The 24,012-nt window shown below is 45.1% G+C and overlaps 3 protein-coding genes across 5 annotated transcripts; 2 read left to right on the top strand and 1 right to left on the bottom strand.

The window, feature by feature from the left end:
- Positions 1–863: 863 nt before the first annotated feature.
- Positions 864–14,625, bottom strand: LOC308327323 (uncharacterized protein). Of its 3 annotated transcripts, XM_080780657.1 has the most exons (5): positions 14,588–14,625; positions 10,787–10,840; positions 4,162–4,259; positions 3,721–4,005; positions 864–2,526 (listed from the first exon to the last, which is right to left on the bottom strand). In XM_080780657.1, the coding sequence occupies exons 3-5, from the start codon at positions 4,241–4,243 to the stop codon at positions 1,697–1,699; spliced, it is 1,197 nt and encodes a 398-aa protein (XP_080636783.1). In that variant the 5' UTR covers positions 4,244–4,259; positions 10,787–10,840; positions 14,588–14,625; the 3' UTR covers positions 864–1,696. The 3 variants fall into 3 exon arrangements, with proteins under 3 accessions (XP_080636783.1, XP_080636782.1, XP_080636784.1); XM_080780656.1 differs by lacking the exons at positions 10,787–10,840; positions 14,588–14,625 and adding an exon at positions 5,637–5,780; XM_080780658.1 differs by lacking the exons at positions 10,787–10,840; positions 14,588–14,625 and adding an exon at positions 5,637–5,780 and having other exon boundaries at positions 864–2,523.
- LOC308327662 (EH domain-containing protein 1-like) lies at positions 7,592–9,226 on the top strand (the record flags this gene model as incomplete). The annotated part of the gene is made up of 1 exon (XM_080781183.1): positions 7,592–9,226. The coding sequence occupies one exon, from the start codon at positions 7,592–7,594 to the stop codon at positions 9,224–9,226; it is 1,635 nt and encodes a 544-aa protein (XP_080637309.1).
- On the top strand, positions 12,095–12,988 carry LOC308327661 (lysosomal thioesterase PPT2-A-like; the record flags this gene model as incomplete). The annotated part of the gene is made up of 1 exon (XM_080781182.1): positions 12,095–12,988. One exon carries the CDS (start codon positions 12,095–12,097, stop codon positions 12,986–12,988), a length of 894 nt encoding a protein of 297 aa, XP_080637308.1.
- Positions 14,626–24,012: the final 9,387 nt, after the last annotated feature.

Here is a 24,012-nt window from a genome sequence, read left to right as displayed (position 1 = left end):
ACTACTACAAGATAACCAGAAGAGTGGAACATTTCAACATTCATTCATTAATTCATGGTGAATGGCACCTGGGGTGTTTTTATGTTTTGTTTTTCTGGGACGATTGGTAACTGATTTACTGCTGTTTCCAACATGACAGCCATGTACACACACACACACACACACACACACACACACACACACACACACACACACACACACACACACACACACACACACACACACACACACACACACACACACACAGTCATTTACAGCTAAACATTGCTCTCAAAAATGTTTTTGAAGACATTTAAGTGAGAAATAGACGCAGCAGTACCCGAAAATGTATTTAAAAAAAAAAAAGCTTTATTCACAAATTGTGGATTTATTTAGCCGTCTGCTGCAGTGCTATAGCAGTGGTACAGTAGTAGGCCTACTGTATAGTCTCCCACTAGTCAATATAAAAGCTCCAAACTTGCTGCTTTTGCTGCTATTTTAATATGACAATTGGTTAAGAGGCTATACAGTGCACACACATACAGTACAGTGAGTACACAATTGCCCATATTCAAATTATTGGTCCCATATTTGGATAACAGCAGGGCAGGGGGCAGGTGCAATAATACATACTTTATTTTGTATTATTTATAATTTTCATGTAGGGTTATTCAAGAAAAAGAGAATGCTATTTACCAGTTACCACTGACCACTAATCATTCATAGAGAAATTAGAACAACATTACATCCACAGGAGGGGGAGAATGATTTAATTAATTCAAGATGTGTGCATAGCGTGCGCGTGGCCAGGCTGATTTGTTCGGGAAAATAGTTGTTTACAGTGGTTGCATTTATAGCTCAATATACCCCTAATATATGCCCACTAGAGGGGGCTGTTTGCCACAACATGACAAGCCCGGCTAGCTCAGTCGGTAGAGCATGAGACTCTTAATCTCAGGGTCGTGGGTTCGAGCCCCACGTTGGGCGCATCATTTATGTTTACAAAAATGCCCTGGTTGTATTAAATAAACAGAAGACTATTATGTTGTGTATGTACTGTGTATATTTCAAAATCACTGTCATGACTACTCTAATTAGAACATAATTGTTAGCTTACTGGGTATAATGTTTGTGGTCAGTTTTTTCTAATTAGAAAAACGTGACAGCTCCATTTACATTAGTTACTGTATTCCCTTCATACATATACATACGGTCACATACATTTCTTAGTCTTCTTTGTTACACTTTCAGTTTTCTCGTGCCAATAATGTGCATCTGCAATATAAGACACCTGTTCCTCAGTATCGACCATTACTATCTGTTGGGAAGAGTAGGAAAGTATTGAAGAGTCCACATAAAGTCACTGCGTTGGCCGGGAATCGAACCCGGGTCAACTGCTTGGAAGGCAGCTATGCTCACCACTATACCACCAACGCTTACACTAACACAACTTTTATACTGAAAACAAAGCAGCAATCAATTAATGCTAAACGTCCTGTTGCTTAACGACACGTTTGTTTAACGTGCAGCAGACAGCCAAAACAATTACATCTGTTTATGATAACATTATGTGTTTATGAACAGCCAGTAAACAGTGTTTATCAATAGCCAAAAGAACAATAGTGATAAACACTTACAAAAACATTTTCTAGGCCTGATTTGGTTTTCTACCCCACATCATTTTCAGAGAACTTATTGAAACTCTTGTCATACTGTTTCAGGATAAATGTTTTACTTCAGTGTGGATACGGCGCTGGTGTTTCTTAAGGGTACCTGACTCACTGAAACGTTTGTCACAATATTTACAGAGAAAAGGTTTTTCTCCAGTGTGGACACGCTGGTGTGTCTTCAGGGAACCTGACTCACTAAAACTCTTGTTACAAAGTTCACACTGGAAAGGTTTTTCTCCAGTGTGGATACGACGCTCGTGTTTCTTTAGGTTACATAACTGAGAGAAACCTTTTACACAATGTTTACATTGGAAAGGTTTTTCTCCAGTGTGGACATGCAGGTGTGTCTTCAGGGAACCCAACTCACTGAAACATTTGTCACAGTATTTACAGAGAAAAGGTTTTTCTCCCGTGTGGACACGCTGGTGTGTGTTCAGGTGACTAGACACACTGAAACGTTTGTCACAGTATTTACAGTGAAAAGGTTTTTCTCCAGTGTGGACACTCTGGTGTCTGTTCAGGTCAGCGGACCTAATGAAACTCTTGTCACAGTGTTTACAGACGTGGGCTTTCTTTTCTGTGAAAATCAGCTGCTGTGTCTTAACTACTCCTGGTTCAGTTATTGTCTTACAACGATGATGACTGGAAGATTTTGGTTGGTCAGTGTCTCCTTGTTTCTGGCTGGTTACAGGGTTAGTGATTCGCTGACTGGCTGCTGAGGGGATCAGTTCATTCCTCAGCATTTGGCAGTAGAGGTCGTTGTGGCTCTTCTTGGTGTGATTCAGGTAGAAGACTTGAGAAGTGAAGGCCAATGAACATGCAGAACAAGCAATGTTCTGAGTCTTGGAAGAAGTCTGGGAAGACTGGGACATCTCTCCTGAGAGTAAGAGAGAAAGGTACTTAATAATTAAATCATAATAATAATAATAATAATACCAGTAAGACGGTGCTGAGGGCGAGGTCGCGCTGAAACTACAGGTCTGGGAATGCCCATATATGGACCCTTTTTTCACGTTTTCGGGGCGGGTAGGGCAAACAATGTGTGCTAATTAGTAAGGCCAGGTGGGGCCTCAGGCCAACCCAGGTAGGGCCGGGCCTTAATTTTCTGGCCTGTTGAGAACTCCGGTTGCCGGGCTAATAACTTTGGGGCGGACCCGACTTTTTATTTGCTATTGACAGGCCTGTCACAATTATTACATAATAGTCTAATCGCAATTATTTGAAGTAATAGCAGTTATTTTTGCATAATCGACAAACGTTTCCATGATGAAAAATACATTTTCAACTTTGTGACATGTCGTAAGCTTGTAGATAAGCCATTTTAACTTTTTAGTATATAATTATTAAATATTTGGTGATCCAATAGGATCCAGCGCTTGTACCCGCATCTCTAGACCAGAAACCACACAGGCTGGGCCAGGCTAGCAAGCTCCCAACATGTGGCAATTTGACTCACTTTAGAGCTTGTTTATCTGCTATTTATGGCAAAGATGTTTAGTGTAGAGCAAAAACAGGAGGTGTCCTGGTATACTGTAGAGCCCTGGGGGATTCGGGTACAGCAGGGGTGCCCAAAAGGTAGATCACAAAGGCTGTGCAGGTAGATCACATGGCATGCCCCTAAATTTATATAATCTATCACTTGAATTAAGGTGACTTGATTGATTGACATAAAAAATGGCCTGTCAGCTCAAATGTTGCACACAAACGTCAGTAGCATTACAAAGTTATACCAAAAAAAAAAAGGTGAGTAGATCTTGTTTAGCTGGGCATTTTTAAGTAGCTCTCAAGTCAAAAAAGTGTGGGCGCCCCTGGGGTACAGTATGTAGGGTTTAAGTGGTTAACAGCATACCTACCACCTCAGACCACAGGAGGGTAAGTAAGTAAGTACCTCCAGCACCAGAAAGAAAGAATATAACTATTTCATTTCAAATAGTCTGTAATTTTGTTACAGAAGGCATCAGCTGATGCAAAGGTATGCATGCGATCGGAGATAGATCAGCTTGTTTTTCAAATCTTTGTCTTCCCACATTTACTGTCTTGTGTGATTTCAGTGTATCTAAAGCTGACTGACCTCCACTGTTCTCCTCCCACTCATCACTGTCCTCAGTGACTTCAGAGTCTGATTCAAGTTCAACTTCAATTCCAGAACAGTATGACAGGGTGTCTTCATCATCATCATCCTCTTCTTTTGTTCCTAGTAATGTCAACGTTGACCCATCAGGCTCCCCTGGTCTTAGAAGTAGCTCCTCATGTTCATCTTTAATGTGTAGAGACTCTGGTTCCTCCTGGAGCAGACTGGGGCTCTGCTCCTGTTCTGGAGAATCCTCCTCTTTACACACAACCATGTGCAGGATGTCTAGGAGCAGACAAATGACATTATAGACCACATTACAATGTGGTTACAATGTTTAATTTGTATTAGTTGTTGAAGCACATTCATAGCGCAGCTAGTAAATGTATTGTATGTGATAAGAAGCTACCAAAATGGAAGAAAGAGAACAGTGAAACTTACTGAGGTCTGTCTGGTCTTCAGGTTCCTCCTGTTTCACTGAAACAGGTCTGGCTGGGTCTGGAGAGTTCATCTGCACCTGCATCTGGACTCCACAGAGTCTGGAATGATATAATTGAAATCCCAGAGGTGTTTAGGATTAATTAAGACGACAACCTATTTGGTCCATTAAACCACAAATGCAGTCCAATGCAATATAATATATTCCTTAACCAAATATTTATTTGACCATTTACGATACAGAGCCAGGCAATGGCATAACATGGAAAGTGCACTGTCTTGTCTGTCACATCACATGCAAAAGTAGAGATGATTCTGTGACTACCAACTGGTGGGGAGGACTTTTCTAAACCGGTCCACATGTGCGTTCAGCATTACATTTACAGAAAAGTTTAATTAATTAATTTCTTAACCGTGATTAATCAATTAAATATTATCATACCAACTTGGGACCTTTTTTTAGTTAAACAGTTTTAACAGTTTTTTTTTTTAAAGCAGGCACTGTATTGATTTGTGACCAAAATAAATAAACTCTCTCTCTCTCTCTAATTAACAGTTTATCAACAAGTAATTAATTAACATACTGTGGAGTGTGTGATCAGAGTACAAACCCTGCTCATGTAAGATTTCCTTTGCTTATGGTGGATTTAGCCACTGTTATAAAACCGATGTAACTAGTCACACTCACTGACAAGTGCCAAGACATGGTGTTGCAGTACTGCTAAAAAAAGCTGGTTTGAGTTTACTGTAGCGGTTGTAGCTACAGAACACCAGACAATAGTTAGGCTACAGTGGTAGGATTTAGTGGTAGAGCAGAGTAGGTGGAAGCCCACTAGAGGGGGCTGTTTACCATGACTTAACAGGCCCGGCTAGCTCAGTCGGTAGAGCATGAGACTCTTAATCTCAGGGTCGTGGGTTCGAGCCCCACGTTGGGCGCATGATTTATGTTTAAATCAAAACTAATTGGAACATAAAACACATTATCGATACATACATTTTGCTCTATTTGTTTTAACAATTTCTTTGCAAATGTAAACGTATGTTACTCGTGCCAATAATGTGCAGCTGCAATATAAAACATTTGTTTCGACCATCACTATCTGAGTCCACATAAAGTCAATGCGTTGGCCGGGAATCGAACCCGGGTCAACTGCTTGGAAGGCAGCTATGCTCACCACTATACCACCAACGCTTAAAATTCAATTCAATTCAATTTCAATTTCAATTTCAATTCAATTCAATTCAATTTCAAGTCAAAGGGCTTTTTTGGCATTAGAAAACATACGTTTAAAGCAGAAGCTTACACTAATACAACTATTATACGGAAAACAAAGCAACAATCAATTAAATAAACGTGACAGCAAGGTAATTGTTCTTGACTTAATAATATCCACTAGTGTGGTCCTACTGTTGCAATTGTGTTCCATTTTAAAGTCAACAAAGACAAATGGAACATTTATTTGTTCATCTCATCTTACCTGCTGTGTTTCTGTGGTTGAGCTGCTTGCTAATGCTATCAAACGTCCTCCTGCTGCTTAATGACAACACTATTGTTTTACGTGCAGCAGTCAGTCAAAGACACAGTAAAATACTATGTCTGTGTATTACATAGCACAGCAGTGTTTCTGTCTTACATTATGTTCAGAACATAAACACAACACTGCATTGTGGGTAACTATGTCCCTCTTCTTCTGAGTTTCTGGCAGACTAGACGCCAGGTTGACGCATTGCTTCCCCCACTGTTGATCTTGGGTAGTGTACAATGGTAGTGTACCATTGTGCACGTACAAGGTAACCTGAAGACTGGACACTTCACTTATTTCTTCCTTTGCAGACTGGCAACCCTTTGGAGATAAAACTGGCACCTCAGGTGGATTTATTTTGGGGGGCGGGGGGTTTGATTGATTGATTGAATTTTGATTGAAATATTTATTAACAGTTTGTAGAATTACAGTACATTTCAAGCACAAACTCAATACAAAGACTGTTAACTGTGAGTGGACGACCCAATTAAGCGTTACACTTGTTTACAACAGGGTCCACATTGTTCAATTCATCAAAACATTTAGAGACATACAAATAGACACTTCTATGTAGTTAAAGAACAGAACAAGAATTCATCATATAGGAAGCAAAAGGGGAAAAGATACATTAGTCACTTCTCTTTACCTCTTTCCCCTAGAACCCGGATGCTGGAGCGTAGTTAAAGGGGGATCAATCTTTAAAACATTTCAAATGTTGATTACGTTTGATTTTAACACTTGTTCATTGTTCATTTCAGTTTACAATATTTACATATATCTCCCCCCCCTCCCCCTGTGTCTCCTAGTAGGTACCCTGATTGATGTTCAGTCCTGCAGTCATTCCGGGCCCCTCGCCGGAGAGAATGTCGTCCGTGTGCAGCTTGTGGAAAAGTGGAGATATTTGACTGAATACACATTTTCTGCCAGAACTTTCTAATTAATATGAAACTAGTCTTAGGAATTAATTGTTGGGTGGGTGCACAGGCAGTGCTATAAGTTTAAATGCAGACAAGGTCAGTCTGATAACCATGCACGCTGGATAGGACCGATCTATGGCTGTGTATTTGGAATACATGAAATATGTATACATTTATAGACATTCTAATATAGGGCTATTAACTTGCAAACGTAGAATATTCACCTAATATTCAAACATGTATTCTCCATATATGGGTATTAGACGGAACAATAAACCGTTGCCAATACCAATGCCGATTTGTGCTGACCGTGTATGTCCATATTGGGGCATAACGATCTTCTGTCATATCTCCATATATGGGTGGCTCAGGAGGCAGAGCAGTACGTCCAATCTGTGATCTGTGGGTGTTGGCTGGAAGGCTGCATTGAAATTCAACAGATCCAGGGGAATTTATGAAAGGAATGTGTGAGGATAAAAACCTCCAACCTGCAATCATCCGTTGGCCATTTCAAGACCGTTCCTCAGTTCCTGTATGAACTGTTAATGGTGACTGTGCAAATTGACTTTATTAAGGATGCATGGCAACCATAGATGGCAACGCTTTGTGTTGTGATGACATCAGACCAGAGCCCTGGACAGCATATAAAGAGTTTTAAAGAAGCCTTTAAGATTTTAACACCATTCAAAGAACGAAAGGAGTGTATAACCTACCAATGTTTGCCCTAAATATATTCTAAAGGCTCTTATTCAGCAGGAAAGCCGAACAAAACAACACCGCAATTAAACCTAGGTTTGTTTACATATGACACGACTGGGCAGAACATAATCAATAATCTGGCTAAAAGTAATTCTATTCCATTTGACAAGCTGAAAAACCACACACACACACCATACTTATAAAAACCTTTGAAACCGACAGTCATAACCCCCCAATAATTATTTTAGCCTAAACGTATTCCTGTAGGAACCACACCATTTGAAACTGACCACCATGTTCAGGAAGAACATAAAGAAAAATCCTGAGGTATTTAACAATGTGTCCGAGGGGCTGCGGCGTCTGTACCGGACCAAACTCTTACCTCTGGAGAACACGTATCTATTCCATGAATTCCACTCCCCGGCGCTGGAAGACGCCCATTTCGACCAGAAGCCCATGGTGCTCCTGGTGGGCCAGTACTCCACCGGTAAGACCACCTTCATTCGACACCTGTTGGACCAGGACTTCCCCGGCATGCGGATCGGCCCCGAGCCGACGACGGACTCCTTCATCGCCGTGATGCACGGGGAACAGGAAGGGATGATACCGGGCAACGCTCTAGTGGTCGACCCCAAAAAGCCCTTCCGCAAGCTGACCTGTTTTGGAAACCAGTTCCTGAACAGGTTCATGTGTGCGCAGATGCCTAATCCGGTCTTGGAGAGCATCAGCATCATCGACACCCCCGGGATCCTCTCGGGGGAGAAACAGAGGCTCTGCAGAGGTTACGACTTTGCGGCCGTGCTGGAGTGGTTCGCCGAGCGAGTGGACCGCATCATCCTCCTGTTTGACGCTCACAAGCTGGACATCTCCGACGAGTTCTCCGAGGTCATCCGAGGCCTGAAGAACCACGAAGACAAGATGCGCGTGGTGCTCAACAAGGCCGACCAGATCAACACCCAGCAGCTGATGAGGGTCTACGGCGCCCTCATGTGGGCCCTGGGCAAAATCATCAACACGCCCGAGGTGGTGCGCGTGTACATCGGCTCGTTCTGGGCGCAGGCGCAGATGGTCCCGGACAACAGGCAACTGTTTGAAGCGGAGGAGCAAGACCTGTTTTTGGACATCCAGTCCCTGCCGCGCAACGCGGCCGTGCGCAAGCTCAACGACCTGATCAAGCGGGCCCGCCTCGCCACGGTGCACGCCCACATCATCAGTGCCCTGAAGAGCGAAATGCCCAGCGTGTTCCGGAAGGAGTCCAAGAAGAAGGAGCTCCTAGCCAACCTCGGCCTGATCTACCAGAAGATCGAGAAGGAGCACAAGATCTCGCGCGGCGACTTCCCCAACATCCACAAGATGCGCGAGCTGCTGGACGGCCAGGACTTCTCCAGGTTCCCGCCGCTGAAGCCCAAGCTGCTGCAGCGGGTGGAGGACATGCTGGCCAACGACATCGCCCGCCTCATGAGCATGGTGCGCCACGAGGAGGCCTCCATGCCCTGCCCGTCGGTCAAGGGCGGTGCCTTCGACGGGCCCACGCGGGGCCCGTTCGGCCTGGGCTACGGCGTGGGCGCCAGCGAGGGCATGGGCGACCAGGAGTGGGTGGTGAGCCGCGACAAGCCCGCCTACGACGAGGTCTTCCGCGCCCTCTCGCCCGTCAACGGCAAGGTGTCGGGCGCGGCGGCCAAGAAGGAGATGCAGAAGTCCAAGCTGCCCAACACGGTGCTGGGGAAGATCTGGAACCTGGCCGTCGGCACGGACAACGACGGCTACCTGGACGACGAGGAGTTTGCCCTGGCCAACCATCTGATCAAGGTCAAGCTGGAAGGTCACGAGCTTCCCGCCATGTTGCCCGAACACCTGCTGCCGCCGTCCAGGCGCACGCCGCTGCCGGGGGCCCAGAGCAGCCTGGAGAACAGCCGCGTCACAGCCTAAAGGGGGCTACGCAGTTTCAACTCTAGCAGGGGGGGGGGGGGGTGCGTGCAAGGGAGCACGAGTGCGGCAGTATCACTCGCTTGTCGCTAACGGGGATGTCTGACTTATGGACAGTCCTCGCTCCACCTGCGACATACCTGGTTCAACCATGTCTTGCTCAAGGACACTTGAGCTTCACTTCAGCTAAAACTGACACTTCAGCTAAAACTGACCTCAGCTAAAACTGAGAACCTTCTGGCTCCCAGATGGTTGCTCTATACCTACCGAGTCACAATTCTCCAGAACGCCAGGAGAATGGTGATAATTCTATACAATGATTATCAACCGATTATCAGTTCAGGGACCCCAGTATCATTGATATGATGCATTAGGCCACAGACCCCTATTTGATATTTAAAAAAAATCTCAATTGTGTGAAGTGAGGAGCACCTTAGTTTGCTCTTGTATGTCGGGCATGCTGCAGCAAAGTCCATAGACTTGGCTGCCACATGACGTCACGGGGGGGTGGTGGGGGGCATGCTGATTTTCTTGGGACCTGTTTTTTGGGGGATCTTGAATAAGACTAACATTAAACGTCCATAGACTTGGCTGCCACATGACGTCATGTCTGAAAGCCGGTCGTTGGAGGGGCTAGCGCCCCTCAAAAAGTGTTACCTCTCCGAACCCCAATCTACACTGTATACAATCTTCCGTATTCACTTAAGTCTTGGAGTGTACAAATGGTTCCATTTGTTGAGTTTCAGACCCACGAGTGTCCTATTTGCACCCCTGGTAGTCTCCGGCCTGATTTAATACGCCTGTTTAATTAAACGCTTGAACCCTAAGTAACCCTATTTGGGGGGGTGCATATTCGGGAATAAATGCAAGCTCACAACATGGTCCTCCACATTGTGAGTTTGTAGATCGGGAATTCTGGGTGAAGATATTCAGTATGACCCTGGGGACTCTGACCAACTAATTAAATAGGATTTGAGTGGCTAAGCAGTAACCCTTTTAGCTAATGATTTAGTTTTGTTTTAATATAAAGGAACACAAAATGGGAAAATAGAGGTAGGCAAGTGATATTCTTTTGTTAAAAAGTGTTAAATAGCTTTATATTCTAACAGTACTCATTGCTATAGTGTAGGAGTCTTTCCTGCTCTGTAGACAGCAGAAAGTACACTTCCACTTTGGGACACCAATGTCATCCATTAAAGTGACCTAACGTAAAGTGTTTAGTGAAGTGTTTGAACCCTCAACCTACTAACCTTCTCCTTCTACAGTCTGACTTTGTCTACTCTTAATAGTTGGGATTAAATTGTGATTTATAAACTTAATTAAATTGAAACCTCCATTCCGTAAAGGATAATATTTTATGTGGGGGGGTGGTGCCTCAGGGGTTAGAGTGGCCGGGTGGTAACCACAAGGTTGCCAGTTCAAACCCCCCAGAGTTAGTGTCCAAGTGTCCTTGAGCAAGACACTGAACCGCGAATTGCTCCTGATGTGCTGGTTGGTGCCTTGCATGGTGTATGAATGGGTGAATGAATGTAATGCACAATCTATTATAAACGCACCATTTACCATTTATTGTATTGCTTCGTGTCGTGTTTTGAGCCACTCTTCGAGCTTGAGGACCTGCGGGAAAAAACACACAAAGTAAAGTATAATGGAGATAGAAGGTTTCTGCATGACAACAAAGTTATGAAAGTTGTACTTTAACCCATTCTGAACGGGAACCCCTTTTGGTGTTGGCATCATGTTATGCTTTAGCTATTTTTGAAAAATCGAAGAACGACTGACATTTTCAGAATCTGATCTCAGGTCAGAATGGGTTCATCAGACCAGTGTGTGTCCAGTGGAAACCTCGTATATGAATCTGATCTCAGGTCAGAATGGGTTAAGTAAAGTAAACGCACTGGGTTACTTTCCACCACTGTGTGAATAAGTCTGCTGTCTCCCTGGTGCATGTAACGGTTGTGTGGGAGGAATTTAATAATAATGGATTGTGTTCTCTCTGAAGAAGAGCTGCATGATATAGCTGAGTACAGATGATAATGGATCCCTCTCTCTCTCTCTCTCTCCCGAGGCTTGTGGTTTTATTTACATCAGAGGAACAGAGGACATCTTTTCTCCATAAGAGACATAAAAGATGTAAAATGGCTGCTAAAAAGCACACAGGGAGCCTATATTGTTCATCATCATAACACCATGATGGGTTCAATACCACTTCAGCTATGAATAAAGGTGTAATTGTGTCAAGTAACAACCTTGAGGTCTCACCTCAACATAAGTTTAAAAATCACACCTGTGTGAACTGAGTGGTGCAACCCCCCCCCCCGTCCTCTCTCTCTCTCTCTCTCTCTCTCTCTCTCTCTCTCTCATTAGCAGGCAGCACTATCTCTCTCTCTCTCTCTGGCACAACAGCGCCCCTACTGGTACTCCTAGTCATACTGGTGCTCATAGTCACATAGGTGAACACGGACATTGCTGTTCCTTGGAGTGGTTGCACCACTCAAAAAAGGCTGTCACAAAGCGAGAATTAACATAGGAATGAGCCTGCATTGCATATCATGCATGATATGCAATGCAGGCTCATTCCTATGTCCGTCGTGTGACCCATGCAGACCCCTATAGCTCTGGTGTGACCTGTAAGTAGGTATTAAGAGACGTGCGCGTGACGTCATTGCAGTAGCGTACCACCAATGCAACACCTGGTCTTCTCCGGTGACGTCACGCCACTGATGATGTCTCCAAGAGTATAAAACGTTTGGGTTCATCCCACTTTTCTCTCTGGAACACAAGTTGCAATTCTATATCCTTTGGAGATATATTGTAAATCAACTGTGTTTTCTTCAATATTTACACCCATAATAAATTGAATTCAAATAAATGCAGTCTGTTCGCCGGGGAAGAAGCGTGGCGACCGGACTGCTGTGCCTGCTCACGCTGTGCCTCTGGGACGCGGTCGCCGGCTACAAGCCCGTGATCATAATCCACGGACTGTTCGACGGCCCGCGCGACTTCGGGACCCTGCGCAGGTTCATCGAGGACGCTCACCCGGGAACGGACGTGTCTGTCGTCGACCTGTTCGACGGCAGCGGCAGCTTGCAGCCGCTGTGGAGGCAGGTGGAGGGCTTCAAGGAGGCCGTCGCTCCCATCATGCGGAACGCCCCCGACGGCGTCCACCTGATCTGCTACTCGCAGGGCGGGCTCATCTGCCGCGGGCTGGTCTCCACGCTGCCCGACCACAACGTCCACGCGCTCATCTCGCTGGCCTCGCCGCAGGCCGGGCAGTACGGCGACACGGACTACCTGACGCACGTGTTCCCGCGCTTCGTCAAGGCCAACCTGTACCGCCTGTGCTACACGCGGCTGGGCCAGAAGGTGTCCGTCTGCAACTACTGGAAGGACCCGCAGCGCAGGGAGGCGTACGCCGGCGGCAGCGACTACCTGGCCCCGCTGGACGGCGAGAGGCCTCACGCGGACGCCGCCGCGTGGAAGGAGAACTTCCTGAAGGTCAGGAAGCTGGTGCTGATCGGAGGCCCCGACGACGGCGTGGTCACGCCCTGGCAGTCCAGCCTGTTCGGCTTCTACGGCGACGGCCAGAGTGACAGCGTGGTGGAGATGCGGCGTCGGGACGCGTACCTGACGGACGCCTTCGGCCTGAAGACGCTGGAGGCTCGGGGCGACCTGGAGGAGTTCTCTGTGTCCGGAGTGAAGCACGTGTGGTGGCACCACAACGAAACGGTGTTCCGCACGTGCATGGAGAAGTGGCTGGTGTAAGTATAAGCCCCGAGATGGGGATCTAATAGCGGCGTGCACCCGTGGCGGATCCGCGTCATAGATCACTGGCGTCATCTATCACGTGTATGACTCCAGATTTGGGGCGAGGTTTCAGTGTGATCGCATTGACTTCCATTACAAAATAGAAGTTGTAGTAGTGGCCTTCTCTCAATAGAGAGTTGCGTCACCTCCGTTCACTTCATCGGGCCAGGTCCAATGGCGGCTCCTCTACATTATCTATTGTTGGTGAATAGTGACAGGCTTTGTCACTGAACTGAGAGTTTACATTTACGGAATGCACTGGAGTCTATTTCGAGTTACCTTGAACCACGTGACCGGTGCTGTTTTCTGCCCCTTTGTCTCTAATACCGGTATTAAGCTCTGGTAGTAGACTACTACAGGCCAGGGCAGCATTTAGACAAGGTTTGGTACTGATTGGTGCAGCTGGGCAGTGCCGTCGAGTTCTGATGATCCTCATGGGGGCTACCCGCAGCCCCGCCTCCTGCAAAAGCAATGCACGCCAAATAGTTATAGGTTCTATGCTAGCCTATTGGATGCTAATCACTCCGGCCTTTTGTGAGATCAGCTCTGGGTGGATAAACTCTTAATATATCGTTTCCTAAACAGTGAGTTGGGAGTCTTGGGACCCATCCGTGGGTCACAGACACATCTTTATAGGTCACTCACGACGTCACGAGTCACACGACTCCCATTTTATTTTCCTACATTCAAAATTTAGAATAATTTTATATTAAAACAAAAATCGAACATGCACTGTTCCCGTGCTTGTGGTTATGCTTAGGTGAGGGTTGTAGGTATAGGTTGTCGGTCGAATGAGTGACTGTCGAATAATGAATGGACCAATAATGGACAAACTGCCTATTATAATAATAGTCTCTCTTGGGTCTCGACCTGAAGAGTTTGGGAACCACTGCTGTAATTATTAGAGCACTGTTTTCAAAACTTCTCAGGTCTAATAGACCTATTTTTGAATAGAAAAAGTATAAAATATGGATTATTAAACTAATTGTAACGCTAAGCTCATAACATGCTGCGATGCGAGCTTCTTTCCCAATTTCCTCAAATGCCCCTTGAGTTAAATTGACCACATCCAATGAAACACCAAACAGGACAGTGGGCAGGGAAACAAACCTATCTTCTATGATGTCAGCAACAGTATGAACATGTCTGGGTGAAAATCACCCGACGTTGGTGTTCTAGGGCAGGGGTTCTCAACGTTTTTGGCTGGGGACCCCCGGGAATGGCATTCGCGTTGTGAGCTCGGCTATTTTCAAATTGTACTATTTTAGTTGGGGACCCCCTGGAAGGGACTCCAAGGGACCCCTTGGTGGTCCCCAGACCCCACTTTGAGAACCACTGGCCTATATGTAAACATTAAATGAATGAATACTTAAACTGTACAAACCTTGTTTGAAATAATGTCAATGTACATATTATTATTTTCCAAAATCGTACACGCTGCTCAGCGGTAAATGTTGTTTTTGGTGTAAGAAATGTACAGCTATATCGTCATAAAATGAAGGCTGCAATGTGCTAACCCAATCATTCAGTTATTGTGCACTTCACAATGTGACTTACATAAGATGTCCACTAGAGGACGCCATTGTCTTCAGCCGTGATTCAGTGTGGCATGGCTTTAGTCTCTGAATGCAAAAGACAGCATGAGAGCAAAAGTATTATATTCTATTCCACCCACCCACCCACCCACACCAATTCAATATCAAGGTTGAAAATAATGAATTGTTGCCATTGCATTTCAGCAGTCATATTTCACATCATGCATTTCACGAAATAAAATAATTGTGAAATTACAGAATAGGGTCATTAATCCATGCTCCATCCCGCTGGCAATGATAACGCTTTCAATGAACGGGAAGGGGGCTCCATGAGTTAGTCTAATTCACACATAGTCACACCATCTTGGATCGCACCCTGGGCTTGAGTCCGACTATTAGCTTGCCTCTATTATAACTTTTACAATTACAATGTAGGCATTTAGCAGACACTCTTAATCCAGACAGAGTGATTTACAGTAAGCAACAACTATACATCAAATGCATAGAAATAGTTATCTATAGGATCATAAGTAAACTAAGAACCTATCATTTGTCTAAGCCGTATAATATCTGTACAATGGAACTATAAGTAGGCTATACACTATAAAATGCTATAGAATACCAGATCAATAATGACCTGGTATCTGTCTACATATCTAAATGACATATTTTACCTTTGCAGAAGCCTGCAAGGCCATCGAGGCTAAGGCAAGAGCTACGTACGTCGTACATACTGAGTTGAGCCAAATTCCAATACCCCAAATCTCGGCCACTCGCTCACTCACACTCGGTCACTCCATCATGTCAAATTATGGTGAAATTGGTGACCTGCCGAAATATGTTACCATCGTGTGGACATGGAGGTCTTTAAATAGGTGGCCTGAATACCGCTATAGGTTGAACTCTGATAATAATGAACAAACTGCAGCGATGTCTACACGATTGTCACATATTTCAGCAGGTCACCAATTTCACCGTAGCACCACCACCATGCTGGAGTGAGCGAGTGTGAGTGAGCGAGTGGCCGAGATTTTGGGTATTGGAATTTGGGCTTTGGAGTCTGACGAGGTGAGTTTTCTGACGACTATTATCTGAAGCGTCTTCTTATAGGAACTCCATAAGCCCCGGAGAATGTTCAGAGGGTTTCCCCCATGCATGTTGTCCATGAGCCGTTTGATACAAAGCACCCCCTCCCCATGGCGTGCGTATACGTACGGTGTCAAAAAGCTTCCTGGAAGTCAATGAAGGTGATCACGGCTGACAGGTCCCCCTCCACTATATCCTCCTCAGAGTCACTTGTAAGAACGGATATTTTCAAACAGCCGACATTAAGTAGCCTATAGTTTATATGTTTTGTAATAATAATCAAAATCTACAATGTAACTATAGTGAATAAAGTTTTCAGATACACGCAGTGGAGTAAAAACAACAGTATACAGTATTTGGATCTGAGATGTAGCAGAGTAGAAGTAAGAGTATTGGAAATTGGAAATACTTGAGTACCTCAAAACGGTACAGTAGCCTACTTGAGTAAATGTACTTTCCACCACCTCATACTGGTGGAATCAGTACTTTCCATGTGTAATATTGTGTATATATGTATATGTTTTTAATGCTTTGTTTCCTAATGGAAGGTGTACTGTTGGCTTGTTTTGCTTCATGTTTTCATGTGGGGACTGCGGATGAGAATTAGCATTTCTGCTAAATCCGGTACATTGCATGTATGTAATTAATATGCATTGTCCCGTCTAAATATAAGCAAATAAAGTAAAGTAAGTGAAGTACAGGTGGAATCAGTAGCTCCATTGTATCAGTCCTGTGTGTTTTAACTTGCAGAGAGGGAGAACACATCGGTGACACAACAAGCCAAGTGCAGCCATGTGTGTATTTAGCCTACCTCATCATGTCCAGGGAGCCGCTCGTTTGGAGCGTCCACAAGGAGAGAGCCGGCTGGCCGGGGGCTTAACCCATTCTGACCTGAGATCAGATTAAAAAAAATGTCTTCTACACATCCTGACAGTTTTCATTCTGACCTGAGATCAGATTTAAAAAAAATGTCTTCTATGTCAGTCGCTCTTCGATTAAAAAAAAATAGCAGAAAAAAAAATGGCAAAGTAGTTTAGGGATAAGGGGTTTAGCATGGACGAACACAGAGCCCTGCAGGGTCTACAAAATGTCTTCGAAAATCCTGACAGTTTCCTGAAAAACCTACGTTTCTATACAGGTATGTCAGCGGTGCTCAAACTATTTCATGTCAAGGACCCCAGAAATTATATGTAATTGCATCTGAAAATATGTTGTTTCAGGGACCTCCCCCCTGAAGCAAAGATATGAGAAACGTTTGCTGTGAAAGAATATATATTCAAAGATTGGCAATAGCAGATCCACAAGCTCGGAGCTCGGCACTCGGTGCCACGCTACAAGCTTGTATAGATCTGCTAAAAGTAAAAATAAATAAATTAAAGCGGTTAAACGCTGAAGCGACACGGATGCGTTCCCGTCCTAAATGGCTTAACGACGCTAATCGGGACATTTAATTGGCGGAGGTGGCATGTTCCATTACGGGGCGGGTCGGCCTGGCCCGCTCGGCCACGTCGAAGCTGTCCTCGACATGGGGGAGGGGGGGGGGGGGGAGAGGGGGTGTATGGTGGGGTGGGACCGACTGACTGACTGACTCCCCAAATACCTGCCCGAGTCACTGTCATGTCAGACGTTGTCAAATTACTCCCAATAAACTTCCCCATTAGTTCAGCTGGGTTTTGCGTTTCACCCGAGGTGTGTGTGTTTGTGTGCGTGCGTGCGCGCTTTTGCCCCGGCGCTCACTGTAAATTGCTCAGTGGGTTGTTTTTAATGGGATTATAATGACAGTTATGGTTTACTAGAATTGATGTTTGGGACTTTTACGAGGTGTGAGTGAAGGGGCGGGCCCAGGGCCCGGGTCATAAAGGGGCGGGAGGAATGTTAATTGGTGGAGGCCGCCCTTTGTTCTGGGGCGTCTCGCTGCACAACCGCGCTTCTGTTGCGGCCCGTTAAAGACCCGCTGCAGCCAAACTGATTTAGAAACTGTGATTTTTACCCCCCCTTCAAAAAAAAAAAAGAAATCTACCACCACCTCACAATTCCTCCTGCTCCACCCACGCTCCTTATAACACCCACACATGCAAGCAAGCATGCATGCATGCACACACACACACACACACACACACACACAGACACACACACACACACACACACACACACACACACAGACGCACGTACACACTCACAAACACACACACAGGCTAACCTTTGTATTACTATATATACTTGTGAAGACATCAACATTTTAAGTCAAATGCCTATTCAACTCCTTGCGACGAAACCCTTTCAAGGTCAACCGCACCAATGCAACTCCTTGCAAACCCAACGGTTTGGGCTTAAAGATGGAAATGACCGATCTACAAGCGCACAACCAACGCATTCTACAATACCTTGGCCTTCACAATGCAATTCAAGCAAGCATAAACCATCCTATACACCTATAACCCACCTAATCTATATAACCTATCCCCCTATAGGCCCCCAGAGCGTCGGGGAAACGCCCCACCCTACTGGCCAAAGCTGGAACTGCAGGCAAGGTGAAGTATATATACATGCACGAGCAAATTAAGAACGCGCTGCAGCTGCTGGGGTTTAAGTTTAAGTCGATTCAGGCGCGTTCATGGAGGTTGGCACTATAGGGCGTTCTTCCGGATGCTTCAAACGCCTGCACTGAGCAACTTACATTGAAATGAATAGCAGGGGGTCGGGACAGCCCACGCCCTCTAGTTTATATATAACCCTATGACCTAACCTTAAAGAAATTATAGCCTAGCCTATAGCCTATATAACTAATAAAATAACACAATCATTTGGGGATTCCCTCAAAATCATGTGAGGGCCCCTCTGGGGGTCCGGACCCACAGGTTGAGAATCACTGTTGTAAAGAATTGAGGGTGACGCAGCTGTCACTTAACTGTGACTGACAGCTGTCACCTACCTGTGACTGACACGCAGATGAGTGTGGGGGTGAGGGGGTGATAAGTAGTTGGAGGAGGAAGATATGGTGGAGGTGATTCCACACACACACACACACACACACACGCACACACACACACACACACGCACACACACACGCACACACACACACACACACACACACACACACACACACACACACAGGCTTCTATCAGTCAAGTCTTGTGGCCTATGAACTTCTCTCAACTTCTGAGTTGATAACAACCTCTTCAGTCTGCCACACAATCTGACTCCGAGAGAGAGAGAGAAAGAGAGAGAGAGAGAGAGAGAGAGAGAGAGAGAGAGAGAGGGGGGGGTGCAAAAGTTGGTAACAGTCCGACAGGCATAAGTCCGACAACACCGTCGCTTCCGACATGCGTGGCAGGTTACAACTAACCCGTCATGGCAGGTTAAAACGGACCTGTGGCTTCCTGTGAGGTTAGGTATAGGGTTTGGGACTACTAATGCCTGTCGGACTGTTAGCAGTCGCCACAGGGATGACCACAGAGATGTTCACTGCACAGCAGCTATTTTCACTATAGTTCACTAGAACCAAATGGACTATTCTATTTGTTCACTCTCAGAGTTACAGACCCATAAGGGTCCATTTGGTTCAAAACTATCATTTAGCTGGGGACCCCCTGGAACTCCCTCAAGGACCCCTGGGGGACACCCACTTTGGGAACCACTGTTCTAGACTCAGTGTGCCTGAGTTAGAGTTCTCCATTTCTGCCCCGAACACGACCCTATTATATACCTCCGAGCCTCGGGTTCCGTGACTCAGGCATCAGAGAGCAGGCGCCGATATCCCTGTCTGCACCTCGGCATTGAATATAATAACCAATGAACCAAAGGAGGATCGGTGTCGTTACCAAATCACTTCAGTATGTAACCTTTATACTAGCGGCCAGGTTGTTGGGATGACGTCACAAACAGGACTTTTGTATACACGGTAATTCTGTCTCAGAGCCAGCTGCGTGCCTGCGTTGGCTCCGCTGGAGTCCGCGCCGCGTGTGAAACTTTAAAGACAAAACGCAGTTTCACAATTTTGTATAATACGTTATAAATCACAGGAAAGGTACATTCAAACCTGGATATTCTGACGCAGACTTAAGGGGGATTGTATCAACAACATCGACATGATAACATTAAAGGTAGTGTGAGTGATATTTTCTGGTTAAAACAAAATGTTTTTTGTTAAAAGGTTAAGTCACTATATTCTGACAGTAATCATTGCTATAGACTCAGTTGTTCAGTAACAGAGGTCTCCCTGTCTCTCCAGCTCTTTAATAAACATTTTCAGCTAAGTGACAAAACTTCAGCCAATCAGGAGAGAGTAGCTATTTATTCTTTTGATAGTGTTCCAGTTCCAATTGTGTCTGCTCATTTCTTTGTGTCATTAATAACAATGCCACTCGTTTAATCTGTATCCTGATTGCTCAAGCTCTCAAGCCTGATTTGTATTGCATTGGTGAAGCTTGGTGTCTGTCTGTCTGTCTGTCGGCCCAGTAGGGCCCAGTTAAGGCAGGGCCTAAATGTCCAGGCCCGTTGAGAACTCTGTCAACTCCAGCCTGCATGAGTCGGGTCTTACTTTAATTGTTACTACACCACTGCAGTGCACACACACAAACACACACGCACACACAAAGAGTTCGGCCCCACAATGTGTGAAACCTCAACTCAAGTCACTGGCAACCCGTTGAGCAGGATGTAAACACATAAACACATAGAGCTTTGTGTTTATGTGTGAATGGTTTCAAAAGTGGAGTTGGCTTCTATTCAATAATGTGTTTAAAATGCAAAACTTGATTTGAAACTAAATGGATAGATACTAGATAGGTGCAGGCACTGCAGGGGCAACAACTTGGGGGCGATATGCACCCCTCCCCTCCCCTCCCCTCTCCAGCCCTCCCCTCCCCTCCCCACCCCCCCATGCAGGGATCTATCCTGGAAGCTAAAAGGTGCTCAGTGTTCAATGCTATTGAGTCTGCGTTGGTTAAAACAAATATTAAGCCAATGAAAAGAATAAAAAAGCACTTTGGACAAAACCTCTTAACTCCATTGGACCCTCAAAACTGGCTGCTAAAACAGCTAACTCCACCACCTCATGCAAGTAATTGACAACATTTAAAGTCACAATACCAACTTTGACGAGGCAGTATTGCGTTGTTATATTTACAAAAAAATACATAAGGTTGTCTTCTTTTCATAAAAAAATATATGCTCATTGAGCCTACGAGCAAGGCATCTCAGCAGCTCCCTATCTGTCTGTCTCTGTCACTTCCTGTGGAAATGTCTCCTTTCTTTAAAAGGACAAGACCGCAGGAGACGGGCTTGACTGATAGCTGCTCAGGTTAAAGATGAGACTGCGTGTGTGTGTGTGTGTGTGTGTGACGTGTGTGTGTGTGTGTGTGTGTGTGTGTGTGTGTGTATGTATGTGTGTGTGTGTGTGTGTGTGCGTGTGTGTCTGTGTGTGTGCACGTGTTTTATGGGGGGGTGGGTGATCACACGCCTGACCTCTGAGCAAACAAACAACGGTGACCTTTAAAAACAACATGCAGAGGGAGGGGGAGTGACAGAGAGACAGATAGAGTGATGTACCACGCTCTCTCTCTCTCTCTCTCTCTCTCTGTATCTCTATCTCTCTCTCTCTCTCTCCACGGAGAGTGAGAGATAGAGAGAGAGCGAGACGGACTGATGGAGGCACGGCGGGTGATAGGAGGATGGGGTCAAAGGTGTGTGTGTGTGTGTGTGTGTGTGTGTGTGTGTGTGTGTGTTTTTGCACGCCCTCGTGCGTGCGTGCATCACTACTTTATACAAGTATATAGAATTTACAAATTTCCGAATAATACTTTCATGTCGGGGTTAGGGATTCAGATTTGGCGTTTAGCGCCGGTATGGAGTTATGGTGATTCAGTATAGTTAAGTTGCGCACCGGCCGGTGTGTCGACTGCGCGGAAAACAGCCGATCTATAAGCTCACAGCGCATCGCCGCGCAGCATGTTATGAGCTCGTAGAGTGGCTATTTTCCCACGTGTGACCCTGCAGCACTCAGGCTCTATAAGGTAGAAGAAGAAGAAGAATGAAAAAAAGAATAGTAAGTAAACATGGCACAATTGTAACGTGAGCATATACTGTTACTATAGTGCCCATGCGTGCGTGCATGCGTGGGTGCGTGCGTGCGTGCGTGCGTGTGAGAGGGGTGTTAAGGGAGGCCGGCGTGGGCGTGGGGTGCGGAGAGTTCGGGGGTCAACAAATTCTTTGATTACTGATCCTTGTCATTCAGATAGTCAGGCATCTGAAACATCTGACCCCGGCTGACCCCAGGTCAGCGCACCCACACTTTATTATGGGATTATGGGGGAACGGTGGTGGAAAGGAACTAAGTACATGCACTCCAGGGCTGTATACTTAAGTACTTTCACTGTACTGGAGTAGAGGCCTGTTTACAAGCTTCAATACTTTTACTTCTACTCGACTACATATCAGAGGCAATAAAAACCTTTGTTACTCTGTAGGGTAACAAGACAACTCACCCCGTTTCTGTTTTCCTCCCAGAATCTTCCCCAGTGAGGGGTGGGAGAGGCTGGACAGCAGACGGCTGGACTTTGAATTTTTCAAACTATAAACTTTCATGACAGCAGAACAGCCTAAGTACAAATATAATTTATGAAAAGCTACTACAGTGATGTATTTGTATTTGTAGATGTTTTGATTATTATTACATATATATTTTTGATTATTATGTGTATATATGTACGGATACACGTACAGCTCTTATAAGCACTGTACGGAAAGCTTGAATTATCCTCATTCTATCTGCAAAGTTTTCGTTTCATATAAAAATCCACCATAGACATCATATCAGCTACTTTCTGTCAAGACATTCCGTGCAGGCGATTGTCTTCAACAACGCCAAACCTCCTGCTGCCTCCTACATTGTATTGTATTGCAGTTATTCCTGCTCCTTCTGACTGTCCTGCACCGTCTCCTCTCGCCACTACGTGGCAGTATAGTGAGCGGGTTGTCAAAGTGTTCCCGCCAGGCATTCTTCCTGCAGCAGCGTCGTTAGCCTGGTGATATACGACTGTCACAAACACGCTCTAAAGAGCATCTCGAGGTTCACGGCGAGGCTGAACAGCACCCATAACTCTGGTGTCTCTGTCCCCGCGCTGTCTGCTGTGGTGCAGGTGACACGCGAACTCAGCTCCTTCTCAGAGCTACTTCACTTGTACTAACACTTAACTAAAGGTTAAAAGGTAGGGTAAGTGTTAGCGCAGCGTTAAAGTACGAGTGTTAATTTGCTCTATTGTGATAGTGGTCATTGTTGTTATTATAGTGTTTTGTTCAGGAACAGTGTTGGTCTCTATTTTGTGGTAGTAATCATTGCTATATAGAGTCTATAGCAGTGGTTTTCAACCGGTGGTCCGGGGACCACCAGTGGTCCTTGAGGGGGTTTTAGGTGGTCCCGTCCCCAGGTAAATGATGGAGAGTTGGTAACCAAATATAGATTTTTAACTCTCGACAGCATCCAATGAAACCAAATGGAACCTTACGGGTCCATTTAGTTCCATTTCACACTCTCAAGAGTTATATAATTTTTAAACACCTGCATTACTTAATTTACAAGAAGTTTACACATTAGAGAATGTAGGGGAAATAAATCATTTCGATCAATGCACTTTTTGGGCAGAAAATGATATTCTTTTTCCACTGGAAGGAAACATCTCGGGCTCCATTTTCGTCACCGCTAAACCCCTTATGCCTAAACTTCTTTGCCTTGTTTTACTATTTTGAAAATTTTTTTTTGAAAAAGAACCTGATCGTGACCCGTGTCTGCATTTAGTCTAATTTCAAACAAATCAGTACAAATTAATTTGGGGGGTCGTTGACGTCAGAATGTTTGAGAAACGCTGCGTTAAACTATCCAGGGATGCTTTTGGGTCAGCTGGGGGCAGTGGTGGAAAAACTCACATGTTTTGTTTAAGTAGAACTATCAATATGTACTTGAGTAAAAGTACAAAAGTATTGGCATCAAAGAGTACATAAAGTGCCAAAAAGTCAAAGTACAAATTGTGCAGAATGAAACAACACCTAAAAGTAACTCGTTTTCAAATAAGTGTAGTGGAGTAAAAGTGCAATATTTGTCTCTGAGATATAGTGGAGCATTGGAAGTGGTATTGGAAATTGGAAGTACTCAAGTAACAGTGCAAATACCTCGAAGTTGTCCTTGAGTAAATGTACTTGCATGTGGGTCGGTGGGGGGTGATGCTGCGTCCTGGTTCTGGTTCCGACCCTCGTATCTAAGAGAGGGGAGAGAGAAGGACTGTACTGAGTTGAACTGAAGCGTTATCACTTTGACAAATTCCACTTTCACTAAAGAGACGCCATTAAAAAATGATGTTTTGGTCT

This window comes from Protomyctophum bolini, assembly GCF_963924005.1.
Source record: "Protomyctophum bolini genome assembly, chromosome: 13".
NCBI classification, from domain to species: domain Eukaryota; kingdom Metazoa; phylum Chordata; class Actinopteri; order Myctophiformes; family Myctophidae; genus Protomyctophum; species Protomyctophum bolini.
Note: the sequence above shows the minus strand (reverse complement) of the source record. Positions and strands in the feature narration are given on the sequence as shown.